The sequence below is a fragment of the Ovis canadensis genome, chromosome 8 (genome assembly GCF_042477335.2).
Source record: "Ovis canadensis isolate MfBH-ARS-UI-01 breed Bighorn chromosome 8, ARS-UI_OviCan_v2, whole genome shotgun sequence".
NCBI classification, from domain to species: domain Eukaryota; kingdom Metazoa; phylum Chordata; class Mammalia; order Artiodactyla; family Bovidae; genus Ovis; species Ovis canadensis.
This window is the reverse complement of record NC_091252.1, coordinates 10,678,043-10,692,040: the sequence shown is the minus strand read 5'-3', so window position 1 is coordinate 10,692,040 and position 13,998 is coordinate 10,678,043. Positions and strand designations below refer to the sequence as shown.

Below are 13,998 nucleotides of genomic sequence, written 5' to 3'. Positions count from 1 at the left end.
CTCATTGAACATGCCAACCCCTGTGGTATTTGCTACAAACATATCTTGGCTTCAAGCTATATGTACACATGTTTGTTTGCTAGATTTCTGTGTTTCTTTAATTTATAACAACAACAACTACTAAGAAGAATAGGAAGATACGGAAATAGAAAGCCTAAATTTACCTTCCAGTCTGTTATTCGTCAGAACATTTAGGGTAACCGATGTCCTGGGACTGAGGGGATTTTTCAAAAGAAAGTCCCAGCAAACTGGGATGAGTTGCTCACCCTATTTCTATGCCATTGATCAAATGTCTAATATTCTCCTCGGCTTACATGTAGATAACCAGGTCCCCCTGGATCTCGGCCATCTTCAGCTTGGTTCTCACCAGAAAGCACTCGGTCTGCTAACCACACTGCTTTCAGAGCTTGCTGTGTTCCAGCAGCAGAGGCCAGAGACTTCTTGCCAGAAGGGGCTCCTACAGCTAATTTTAGTGAGCATGTTCTATGTGCTGGACACAGTTCTAAATGCTCTACTTGAACTCCCTCACATAATCCTCACAAAGGTCTTATTATTTTTACGCATTTTACAAATAAGGAAACCAAGGCTCAGAGATGTTGATTCATTTCCTCAAGCTCACAGAGCTAGCACCTCTAAGCACTTCTTAGAGCATAGAGTGATCCTTCTAAAATCTTAAGTCAAATCATATCATGCCTCTCCTTAGAATTCTCCAGTGAATTTTCATTTCCCTCACAGTAAAATCCAAGGTGCATATCATAGCCAAGAAAATCCCGTATAGCCCCTCCTCCAGTCAACCTACTTGTACCTGACTTATATTGTCCTAATATTGTCCACTCACTTTCTGGGCAAAGTGCTCTGCTAGTTTCCTCCCCCACTGGCCCTAACAAGTTCCTATGCCATCCCTCTGTTGGCAGAGTCAACCCTATTGAGAACAGCAAACACAAGCTCTTTCCCTCTCTTTCACACATACATAACTTATTCTTTTATATATAGATATTTGTATGTTAATTTATTATTTGTCCACTACCCACCAGGATACAACATCAATGTGAGCAAGAAATATGCATTAAACATGCCAACCCATGTGGTATTTGCTACAAACGTATCTTGGCTTGAAGTTACATGTACACGTTTGTTTGCTAGATTTCTGTGTTTGTTTAATTTATAACAACAATAACTACTAAGAAGAATATTGAGGACAAAGAGGTTTAACATGTTTGACAAATGAATTAATCAATAATGAAGCCGGGACCAAAACCCAAGCAGGCTGACTCTGGAGCCTGAGCTCTTAACCTATGCTCTACCATCCCCTTCCTAGGGAAACCATCCCACGTCAGGAAGGGAGCTTAGCCACGTAAATCCCAAGACGTCGCAGGACCAACAATGTCAGCAGAACTTTGAAGAGAGCTCCATGAGCTGGCTTGAAGCCCCAGTGTCATTTCCACCTGGCACTCACCTTAATTAGAATGTTTAAAAAGGTTTTAAAAGGCTTAAAATCAGAGAAGAGTGTAACAACACGAAACTTCACTTCCTGCTTTGGTTTATACAGGGGCTTGTCTGTTTGAATGAAGACAGTCATTCTCTTGGTCTCAAATGATAAGCGCGTACTATTTGAGAATAAAATCTCATCCTGGGCACGTCCAGTGACACGGAGCTCATACATCTCATCGGCACTGTTCAGAGGTAGCTGGGGGGGGGGAAAAAAAGACATCAGATGTATCAAGGTCTCATCGTTTTACCTCAAAAATGTTTTTAATTGTAAGTTAGAATTGAAGTTTTAAATATACAGTATTATCAAAAGTAATTGCAACGTTGAAAAATGTGCTACTCTTAGGCACCACAATTAAAAATTTTGTTTTCCCTCTTTCCACACCCTGGTGTTTGCTCTCTAGTTAAATCTCAAGGTTCCCAGACTGCAGGAGCCTCGCCCCACAGCCCTGTCAGCAGTCACCTTGTCACTTCCTATTCCAAGTACAAACTCTTCTGCATGTACAGCCACTGTGAGTCAGAACACTTCAGCATTCGCTTCCGAGCCTTACCCTGCCTGAGGCAGCCCAAAGGCACATTTGCACAAGACTGCTTTTCTTGCCCTTCTCTCTCCAGGACCTCTTACCTGTGCCAAGATGCACTCTCTTGCCCAACCTTGTGCATCGTGTCATAGTCCTGGTAGGTCTGATGGCGCCAATACTGTCACTGTGTCTGTCACTAGTGGAAATCCTACCTTCTAGCATTGACAGACCAGAAGCCACACTTGGCGACTTACACACGCCGCGTCGTTCCACCTCACAACAATCCTTCAGGGGGATGCTCTAACAAATGCCAGGTTACAAACCAGGAACCTGGGGGGCTTGGAAGAGTGAAAGAAGTTGCGCCGGGTCACTAGCTGAGATTCAGACCCGGGATGAGCTATATACTCTAACGAGAGCCTTCATGTGGTGGTTTTAAAATATGTCCACACTGCTATATTTAACACAGATACCCAAAAGGGACCTACTACTGTCCAGCACATGGAACTCTGCTCAATGCTATGGGACAGCCTGGTTGGGAGGGGAGTTTGAGGGAGAAATCCATTCACATATCCAACATGTGCATGTATGGCTGAGTCCCTTTCCTGTTCATCTGAAACTATCACAAGGTTGTTAATCAGCTATAGCCCAACACAAAATAAAAAAGTTTTTTTAAACAAAACATGTCCAAATATTTTTTGACCCTTCTCCTTGCAAAAGGGAAAGCCTAAATCTCCAGTGACCTGCTCCTCGGGAGTAGAATGAGGCTGTGTCGTTAACCAGATACCTTCTGCCTGGTTCTCTTTTTCTCAGATCCAAGGCTCTGGGGGAAGTCAGCTCCCATGCAATGAGGACACTCAAGAGGCCTGTGAGAGGCCATATGGGGAGGGACAGAGGCCAACAGCCACAGCCCACCTGCCAGCCGCGTGAATAGCGACCTTCCCGGGGACCCCCAGGCTCGGGGTCGCCTGCAGAGGTCAGCAGCTCGGACACAGGAAGCGCCGTCTCCTGAGACCCCACGTCAGACCTGCTCAGCTACACAGCCCCCAGCTTCCCGACCCACAGAAAGTGTGCAAAGTAATAAAATTCTCTGACTGTTTTACACCAGCATTTGGGGACCATAGGTTACACAGCAGGAGATAACTAATACACTTGAGTTTTAGTTCATTTTCATATTCCTAACCCCAAGATTCTGAAATGATGGTCTGCCTCCTTTGGAAAAATAAGATTTGCCCACAGAGGGCTCTGAGGAAATTTTCCAGCAATAGCAGCCACCAAAAAGCCAGCAATACGGATAAGAATATGAAAGAAACATGATGAACCGCTAACACAACAGGGAGAAAAGTACTGATGTTTCCAATTTACTCAGAAAAGCATTTTAAAAATAAGATGAATTCATGGATGGAGAAATGAGTAGACAGATTAAATACGTGATAAAGCTAGTACAGTAAAACATTAACAGTAGATTCGAAGTGGTAGCTATAAGCCTGTTCACTACGAAACTCTTTCAGATTTTTTTGATATTTAATATTTTCATAATAAACTGTTAGGAGAAACAGTCATATCTCCTTCAAATGACCTCTAGTACTGATTTTTGCTTTCCTTTAACAAACATTCCCTGAGCACCTTCGAGCTTGGAATTCAACGTGAACCAAAGATGTACACCCTAGAGGGCTGAGAACCTAGCCCAGCACTTGCATCCTTCTATTCTGTTCTCTCAAACGATGCTTCAGTCCTCAGATTCTTTTAAACGGAGTGTTCAATACTGTAAGCATGTTCACAAGAGTACACGTGAAAGTCGCTCAGTCGTGTCCGACTCTTTGTGACCCCCTGGACTACACAGTCCATGAAATTCTCCAGGCCAGAATACCGGAGTGGGTAGCCTTTCCTTCTCCAGGGGATCTTCCCAACCCAGTGATCGAACCCAGGTCTCCTGCACTGCAGGCGGATTCTTTACCAGCTGAGCCACAAGGGAAGGTAAGCAGGAAAATATATATGCCAGGAACCAGCATATCATTTGCTTGTATATGCCACAGATTAGTGGCACAGAGGCCCCAGAACAGACAGTAGATTAAAGTAGTATTAGTCGCTCAGTCGTGTCCAACTCTTGGCTACCTCATGGACTATAGCTCACCAGGCTTCTCTGTCCATGGAATTCTCCAGATAAGAATACTGGAATAGGTTGCCATTCCCTTCTCCAGGGTATCTTCCCAAACCAGGGATCGAACCCAGGTCTCTGCATTGCAGGCAGATTCTTTGCCATTTGAGCCACCAGGAAAGCCCCAGTAGATTAAAGACTTAAACCAAATTAATGATGCAGAGGCCTGCAACCAAAGACTTATTAACCACGAAAAGTCAGTTAGAGAATTAGAAGCGACACAAAGGTGTCCAAGGACTCCTCCTGCCTCCTGCTCCATCCTCCTTCAGGGAGTTGATACCAAGAGGGGACAGTGCTGCCTCTCTGCTCCTTTCAGTTACCATAATTCTCTTGTTCAACCCTCCCCTGGTAGAAACCCCACCTCCTCACAGGCAAAATGTGGGCGGTTTAGGACCCTCAAAGTCTTGGGGACGATCCGAGGGCTGGAAAGTCAGAGGTAACAATATGGACTTTCAGAGTGGACCTTGGATGTCCCCCTGAATCGGGGGGCACCCCTGCACGGCTCAGGGTGTCACCATCACCGTGGGTGTCAGTACAGACCCTGGCCCTCCACTGGTAACAGTGGAGGGCATAGTGAGAAGGAGGCTGGAGAAAATACTGGGGATGTTAAGCGATCCCCATGAAAGAGTCTCCCTGTGCCGGACCCACAGAGTTGTAACCTGCTCCCGACGGTGGTGAGGATCAAAGGTAGCAAACCTCCCGAATCTCTGATGGTAAACTGCCTCCCACCTTCTCCCACAATTACTGAAAAGAGTTCCCTGAACTGGTAATAGAGGGGCTCCTTACCTCGTATACCAGAACCAATTATTTACCTGCAGAGATTTTGGATCCTATGTGTTCAGCTGAAGTCGCAGGGCGGGGGAAAGATGTGGTTCCCAGAGACAGACACTGTCTGAGCAGGACAAGAGGCCGGGGGTGCTCAGTCCCCATGACTTAGATCAACAAGATATCAACCAGCACCTGAGCTGAGCGCTGCTGATTCTCAGTTATGCTAAGAATGTTCTGGGTATCCATAAACACAAACCCTCCAGGTGGATGACAGCTCTCCACCCAGAGTACATGACAGAGGGTTGCTCGGGAAAGTCCCTAATGGACAATAAATCCCAAAGTGACAACAGATTCCTGATTCTAATCTGGCCCATCTAAAACCATCTCACCTTCTCTGAAAGATTAACTGTCTTAAGGAAACTGAGACAACACAAGAGTATTTAATACTACTTTATTTCACTAATAACTCCAGTTACCAAAAGTAATGGCAATTTCAAATAACTTTCTAAATAAAACTGAGAAACTTAAGATGATAGTTTCTATTTTAAAATATATTAGTAATTAAACATTAAAGGCATTCTAATTTTATTAGGAGGTTGGGATTAACATATACATACTATTATATGCAAGATGGGGCTTCCTGAGTGGCTCAGTTGGTATAGAAGCTTCCTGCAATGCAGGAGACCTGAGTTCGATCCCTGGGTTGGGAAGATGCCCTAGAGAAGGAAATGGCAGCCCACTCCAGTATTCATGCATGGAGAATTCCATGGACAGAGGCTACAGGCCACAGTCCATGAGATCACAAAGATTCAGACACAGCTGTGCGACTTTCACTTTCATATGTAAGACAGATATTCCACAAGGACCTACTGTATAACACAGGGAACTATACTCAATATTCTGTAATAATTTATATGGGAAAAGATCCAAAACAGAATAGATTTATGTATATGCATACATGATTCACTTTGCTGTATACCTGAAACTAACACAACATTGTATCAACTATCCTCCAATATAAAATTTTAAAAATTTTAAGCATTTTAATTTTAAAAGCCACTCCCTCATTTTACATTTTATTTACAAAGAGAATAACAGAAACTTTTTGTAGCATATTTTATATAAAAAACAACCTTTATGTTAAGCATAAATTGCTTTTTTAATTTACTTCTTACTGAAGGCTGACTTCACTATATCAGAAGCAGAAAAAATGAGCCAGTCAGATATTAAAAACACACTTGTTTCAACGCAGCCAAAATATTCACATTTTATAGCAAAAATTCATGAGTACCTTAAAAACTAATTTTAAATATTATATTTGCAAACATCAGAATGCAAGTACTCTTTTAAAGATGGGTCTATTTTCATTGAACACTCATAAAAATGCAGAACCTTCTATTTTTGCCAAGCATTATCAAATTTTCCCAGACACTTTATGACTAAGTCTTTAAAGTTCTGTTTTACTAAAAAAGGATCTAGTCCTAAGCATAAGCTCTAGTAAAGTTTTCAACACGTAACTGCTGTATCTATATACAACAGAAATAATGTTAAAGACAAACATGAGATACTGGGTTAAGTATTTCATACAGTTAAGACTTTTAAGAATAATAGTAGGGCTTCCCTGGTGGTCTAGTGATTAAAAAACCACCTGCCAATGCAGGGGACATGGGTTCGATCCCTGGTCCAGGAAGATCCCACATGCCTGTGTGCAACTAAGCCTCTGTGCCGCAGCTACTGAGCCTACGCGCTAGAGCCTGTGCTCCCCAACAGAGAAGCCACTGCAATGAGACGCCCGCGAACCCTGTCTAGAGAGCAGCCCTCGCTCACTGCAACGAGAAAAAGCCCACGTGCAGCAACAAACACCCAGTGTGGCCAAAAATAAATTTAATTTTTTTTTAATTTAAAGAATAACAGGAGTGAAATTTGCAGCTAATGATAAATGGGATGAGTACAGTTTAGAGGAGGCTTACTGGAATCCCAGCCCAAGTGCTCTGGTCCCACCCACACGCCTGCTCCTTCCAGTCTCACTACCCTCCAGCCAGCGCAGCTGTGGACTTCTTTGAGGAAAGCAGTTACTGTGCTTCAAGCTGTTCTTCCTGAACTTAAATCTCACCCTCTTCCGCTATCAGACAATTAAGTCACACAGGATTTATTTTAATCTTCTCATTGTAATACTCTTTCAACAGAGTTAAGGACACAGACATGGGGAGCCAGCACCTAATGTCTGAAGTCGTATTAACACAGTCTAATATCTTATTGTCATTAAGTTTGGGGTTTTTTTAACCCCACTCTGCCTACTTATGCCTACACTTCCCCTGCCCTACTTTCTATTTTACAGCAGTATACTTCTTAGTAAGGTAAGTACAAACATAATAGGTAAGAAATATAATAGTTATGAGAGGAGTATGTCAAGGCTGTATGTTGTCACACTGCTTATTTAACTTATACGCAGAGTACATGGTGTGAAATGCCAAGCTGGAATCAAGATTGTTGGGAAAAATATTGGCAATCTCAGATACGCAGATGAAACCACTCTAATGGCAGAAAGCAAACAGAAAGTAAAGAGCCTCTTGATGAGGGTGAAAGAATAGAGTGAAAAAGCTGGCTTAAAAACTCAACATTCAAAAAACTAAGCTCATGCTCCCATCACTTCATGGCAAATAAAAGGGGAAAAATGGAAACAGTGGCAGATTTTATTTTTAGGGGCTCCAAAATCACTGCAGCCATGATTTTAACAGTGACTGCAGCCATGAAATTAAAAGACATTCACTCCTCGGAAGAAAAGCTATGACAAATCTAGAAAGTATATTAAAAAGCAGAGACATCACCCTGATGACAAAGGTCTGTATAGACAAAGCTATGGTTTTTCCTATAGTCAAGTACAGATGACTTGTACAGAGAGTTGAACCATAAAAAAGGCTGAGCACTGAAGAACTGATGCTTTCAAACTGTGGTGCTGGAGATTCTAAGAGTCCCTTGAATTGCAAAGAGATCAAACCAGTCAATCCTAAAGGAAATCAACCTGAATAATTGAAAGGATTGATGCTAAAGCTGAAGCTCCAACACTTAGCCTACCTGATGCAAAGAGCCGACTCACTGGAAAAGACCCTGACTCTGGGAAAAATTAAAAGAGGAAGGGGGTGTCAGAGGATGAGATGATTAAATAGCAATACTGACTCAGTGGACATGAATTTAAGCAAACTCCAGAGACAGTGAAGGACAGGGAAGCCTGGCATGTTGCAGGCCATGGGGTGGCAAAGAGACAGATACAACTTAGAGACTGAACAAAACCAAGGACTTTTTATAACGGATTGTTTGTGCTCACCCAGCCGCGTCTGACTCTGTGCAACTCCATGAACTGTAGCCCACCAGACACCTCTGTCCACGGAATTTTCCAGGCAAGAATACTGAAGCAGGCTGCCATTTCCTCCTCCAGGGGGAGGAGCTGTTTGGGAGCACTATATATTCTCCAAGAGCGTGAAAAGTTGAAAAGTGTTCGTCACTCAGTAATGCCCAACTCTTTGTGATCCCACTGACTGTAGTCCCCCTACCCCCAACAAGGCTCCTCTGTCCAAGGAATTCTCCAGACAAGAATAGCAAAGTGGGTAGCCATTCCCTTCTCCAGGGGATCTTCCCGACCCAGGGACTGAACCAAGGTCTCCAGCACTGCAGGCAGATTCTTTATCACCGACCCACCAGGGAAGCCCATTCCCTAAGAACTCCCCTTCAAAATGAATGTGGTTTCTGAATGTGCTTAATAAGCAAACTTCAAGAGGTAATAGGGAACCTGGCTTATTGGGAGATGCTGACCCTACATAAGTGTGTAATGTGTCAAGGTCAAAGTCATTACTCATCTAGCCCCAGAAAAGTACACCAAATTGTCCTCTTGGTGGATGCTGTGCTTAACTGTGCATTAAATGTGTGAAGCTCCAAAAGAAAACAGTTACAGACTTCCAAATTAAAGCTATGAGAAGTAGGACTAGTTAAGCAACATTGAATAACGAGGTTTCTTTTTTTTTAAATATAAACTTATTTACTATAATTGGAGGTTAATTACTTTACAATATTGTATTGGTTTTGCCACACACCAACACGAATCCGCTAACTCCTCCCACTTCTACAGCAGATGCCACAGCATGTTTACATCTCATTTCACCTCCAGGGTAGCCTCTGTGAAACAGACTACACTTTTATCCCCTTCTCCAGGGCTGGGACCACGGTGAGGTGAGCCAGGCACTTGCCTCAAGTGCAAAATTTAAGAGGGTGCCAAAAAACTCAATAATCCAGTAACTCAATAATAATAGCAAAAAACTCAATAATAAATAGCAAAAGCAATACAGAATTATGAAACAAAAAAAATCAAAATTTTAATCAAAGATAGGATCAGTATCAATTACTGATTTTTATTTGTTTGTTTGGCCTCAAGCAGCAATTCTGCTCAACGAGGCACTGCCCTTTTCCAGGGCAAACAAACTGGGAGGGAGCAACAATGACACGCCCAAGGCTGCTGCGCTCATTAGGGCAGAAGCAGGACCAAACCCACCCAGCTCCCTGTGCGGAGAGTCCAAGCCAGTTCCCCTCAGGAAGTTCTCTATTTTACAAAAGGAAAATCTCCACTATGCATCTGAAAAGGCTAATAACCAATCTCCCTGGAGTAATATCATTCTTAAATAATCTGAAGGTGGAACTGAACTCAAGCCAAACTCACAAGGCACGTAAATCAATATGAAAGTCAAAAAAATCAGAAATTCATTTCACTGACACGATGCACAATTATGAAACCAAATTTTTAAAATAAATACTTACTGATGGAAGAATAAGTGTCTTGAAAGAGCCTAAAAAGGAAAACAGGGAAGAAAACAGTCATAATTTGAATATGATGATATAACATAAAACTCATTAAGACTCTCCTAATAGTCTTTCAAATATACAGGGTATCATAAACTTACTAAATCACAAATTTCTTTAGCCAAGCCAAAACAACTTTATTAAAGCCCAGAACACAAGTGGGCAAACCTCTCCCCAAAAACCGGGCTCTGCTTCTCTTTTCCACGTTCATTTCTGGTGTCAGTGTTGCTGCTGCTTCTCTCGCTGTTTTAAGATTAAACATGTTTGAGGGACACTTCATACAGTGAACAGAAGGAAGCTGAGGTTCACTTCTAATGAACATTTCTCATATACTCATGACAGACAGAAAAAAGGAAGGCATTAGTCACATTAGGGGTGAGCTGGGACTCCTAACTGACCCACTAGTATTAAAACGATGCAGACTTTTTTCATGTAAGTTACTAAACAAAGACTGCTAATTTAACTCATGCCAACATCTCATCAAATCTATTTACTGCTAGGGAAAAACGTTCCAAGTTAAAAATAAAACAGTACTTATTCGAAGTTCCCATTTAAGTGACATGAATTTATAGGTGGTAACAGGCCCTCAGTTTCTTCATTCATTTAAGAAACACTTATTAAGGGTAACCCAGTAAATAAGACAGACACAGCCCTTCTCCTCCTGGAGGCCATGGGCGTCTACCCCGTGGGAACAGACAGGCATAGCATGCAGCAGGGGTCAGGCCGGTGGCTTCTGCAATCAGACCACTAGTCCTGTCCTTGACATGTTACCTAATTCTCCAGGTTCAATTTTTTTATCCACAGAGCTTCCCTGCTAGTCCAGTGGCTGAGTCGGCCTTGCAACACAGGGAATGCAGGATGAATCCCGGGTAGGGAGCTAAGGCCCCACATGCTGCAGGGAAAGCCATCATGCTGCAACTAGGACCAAATGCGGCCAAATTTTAAAAATAAATACTTTTTTAAAAAATCTTTGAAATCAAAGAGCTAAATAAATGGAGAGACGCTCAATGTTCATAAATAGAACAACTCAATTATCAAGACATCAGTTCTTCCCAACTTGATCTTTCGAGTCAACGCAATCCTAATCAAAATCCCAGCAAGTGATTTTATGGATTTCAACAAACTGATTCTAAAGTTTACACGGAAAAGCAAAAGATGCAGACTAGCTAACCGTACTGAAGAATAAAGGTGGAGGAATGATGCTGCCTGACTTCAAGACTTACTATAAAGCCACAGTAATCAAGACCATGTGATTCCAGCAAAAGGATAGGCAGATCAATGGGACAGAATAGACAGCCTAGAAATAGACTCCATAAGTACAGCCAACCAATTTTTCTTATTACTTGTTACTGAAGTATAGTTGCTCTACAATCTTGTGTTCGTTTCTGCTGTATGGCAAAGCAAACCAGTTAAACCTGCATATACATCTACCCTTTTTTAGATTTCCTTCCCATTTAGGCCACCATAGAGCGCTGAGTCTAGAGGAGGGCAACCCACTCCACTACTCTTGCCTGGAGAATCCCATGGACAGAGGTGTCTGCTGGGCTACATTCCATAGGGTGGCAAAGAGTCGGGCACAACTGAATCGATTTAGCGCACACAGCACTGAGCAGCGCTTCCTGTGCTACACGGTAGGTTCTCATTAGTTACTCTTTCACACACAACAGTGTACGTGTCAGTCCCAGTCTCCCAGTTCATACCATTCCCCCTCCCCTGAGTAACCATAAGCTTGTTCACTGTATCTGTGACTCTATTTCTGCTTTGCAAATAAGCTCATCTGTACCATTTTTCTAGATTCCACCTATAGGCAGTTTTAGGAGACAACTGTTTTTCTCTTTGACTTCACTCTGTATGACCATCTCCAGGTCCATCCACGTCTCTGCAATGGCACTATTTCATTCCTTTTTACAGTCCAGCAATATTCTACTGTACATCTGTACCACATCTTTATCCATACCTCTGCTGATGGGCACTGAGGTTGCTTCCATGTCCTGGCTATTGTAAATAGTGCTGCAATGAACTTCAGGGTGCATATATCTTTCTGAACTATGGTTTTCTCTGGATATATGCTCAGGAGTGGGATTGCCTGGATCATATGGTAGCTCTACTTTTAGGTTTTTGAGGAACCTCCATACTGTTCTCCATAGCAGCGGTAACCAATTTACATCCCCACCAACAGCATAGGAGGGTTCTCCTTTCAGGACACCTTCTCTAGCATTTATTATTTGTAGATTTTGGATGATGGCCATTCTGACTGGTGTAAAGTGACACCTCACTGTAATTTTGATTTGCATTTCTCTAATAATTAATGATGTTGAATATATTTTCATCTGTTCGTGGGCCATCTGAATGTCTTCTTTGGAATGTCTATTTAGATTTTCTGCCCATTTTTTGATTGGGTTGTTTTTTTTTATATTGAGCTGCATGGGCTGTTTGTATATCTTAAAGATTAATCCCTTGTCAGTTGGTTTATTTTAAAATATTTTCTCCAATTCTGAGGGTTGTCTTTTCTTTAGTTTATTCTTTCCTTTGCTATGCAAAAGCTTTTAAATAAATTAGGTCCCATTTGTTTATTTTTGCTTCTACTTTCATTATTCTAGGTAGTCAACTTATCTTTGACTGAAAAAAAAAAAGATTTTAGGGCAGTAAAAATACTTTGTATGACATTATAATGATGAACAAATTGTCACTATACATTCAACAAAACCCACAGAATTTACAACACCAAGAGTGAATCTTAATGTAAACATGTAACCTATGAAGTTTGGGAGATTATGAAATAACAACACAGGTTCATCCTTGGTAAGAAAAATAATGTACCATTCTTATGAGCAATATTGATAATAGGGAAAGCTAGGCATGCATGATGTAAGGAATAATATGGGAAATCTATAAAAATAATTTTTCATTTATGTGAATGTTCAGATTGAATATTATGATGATAATGGCCAGATAACTGGAACATTCAAATGAATACTGGAGTATAACCTACAGAATAAAATAAGAGTCTATGAATTTGTGCTGGTATATTATTTAAATGAGGGAGAAGAAAAAGTTACTCTTTTTTTTTACTATTTTTAATTAATTTTATTGAAGGATAGTTGATTTACAATGTTAATTTCTCCTGTAGAGCAAAGAGATTCTGTTATACATACACATTCTGAAAAAGTTATTCTTTACCATAGAATTCCAATTAATAAATGTAGAAGGAATCATGGAATTAGAAAATTTCACAACAATTATGATAATAACTGATTAAGACAAATTACCAATCTTGTATGTATATGTGGAAGGACTAAGTCTCGTGAGAAATAATAAACTATAGTTGTTTGAAGCTCCTAAGTGTTGAGTGTTTCATTCACAGCAATAGATAACTGGAACACATTTGAAATAAAAAAGATTCTCTAGCAATTTTAAGTATTAGTATCCTTATTTTACAAATGAGAACCTGAATCACAGCAACCTTAAGTGAGTTCCCCAAAGTCACATAAAAAAGAAGTAACAGAGCCGAGATTCTAAGCCACTGCCTCTGTTTCTACCAGCAACTGTACTTTTGTTCTTGTATTCTACCCACCTTTGATTACATAAAAGCTGCACATCCTGGGAAGCCTCTTTGTGTATGCTCCTGACTCATCAGTCAGACAGGTTCAAAATCACAGACTTTTGGACTCCCTTCTCCCCTCGACTCTACGTTAATCATCACCAGGAACCCAGATACTCTTCCATGATGTTTCTCCCCACCCTTAGAGGAGCTGCAGTGGTGGAGCTCATTAAAAAATTTGTGTAATACAAGAACCTTCCGAAAAGGAAATACAAACTGGAAAATTTCTCAGCTCTTTTTATCACTTCTTCACACTACACAGTCTTGACAACTTCAAGATTAGAAAGGGGCTTCCCTGGTGGTGCAGAGGTTAAAGCGTCTGCCTACAATGTGGGAGACCTGGGTTCGTTCCCTGGGTCGGGAAGATCCCCTGGAGAAGGAAATGGCAACCCACTCCAGTATTCTTGCCTGGAGAATCCATGTGGGAGACCTGGGTTCGTTCCCTGGGTCAGGAAGATCCCCTGGAGAAGGAAATGGCAACCCACTCCAGTATCCTTGCCTGGAGAATCCCATGGACGGAATCCCATGGGCTACAGTCCACAGGTCGCAGAGTCGGACACAACTGAGCGACTTCACTTTCACTTTCACTTTCAAGATCGGAAAAACTCACCTTCAAA

The 13,998-nt window shown here is 41.6% G+C and overlaps 1 protein-coding gene across 2 annotated transcripts in view; it reads right to left on the bottom strand.

Moving 5' to 3' along the window:
- The window catches only part of CD109 (CD109 molecule), a 133,617-nt gene that overhangs the window by 101,960 nt on the left and 17,659 nt on the right, over window positions 1–13,998 (bottom strand). For both annotated transcript variants that reach the window (XM_069598016.1, XM_069598017.1), the window contains exons 3-4: window positions 9,739–9,767; window positions 1,457–1,687 (exon numbers count right to left, since the gene is read on the bottom strand). In XM_069598016.1, the coding sequence (XP_069454117.1) occupies window positions 1,457–1,687; window positions 9,739–9,767 (260 nt within the window). The remainder of the gene's footprint in view (window positions 1–1,456; window positions 1,688–9,738; window positions 9,768–13,998) is intronic.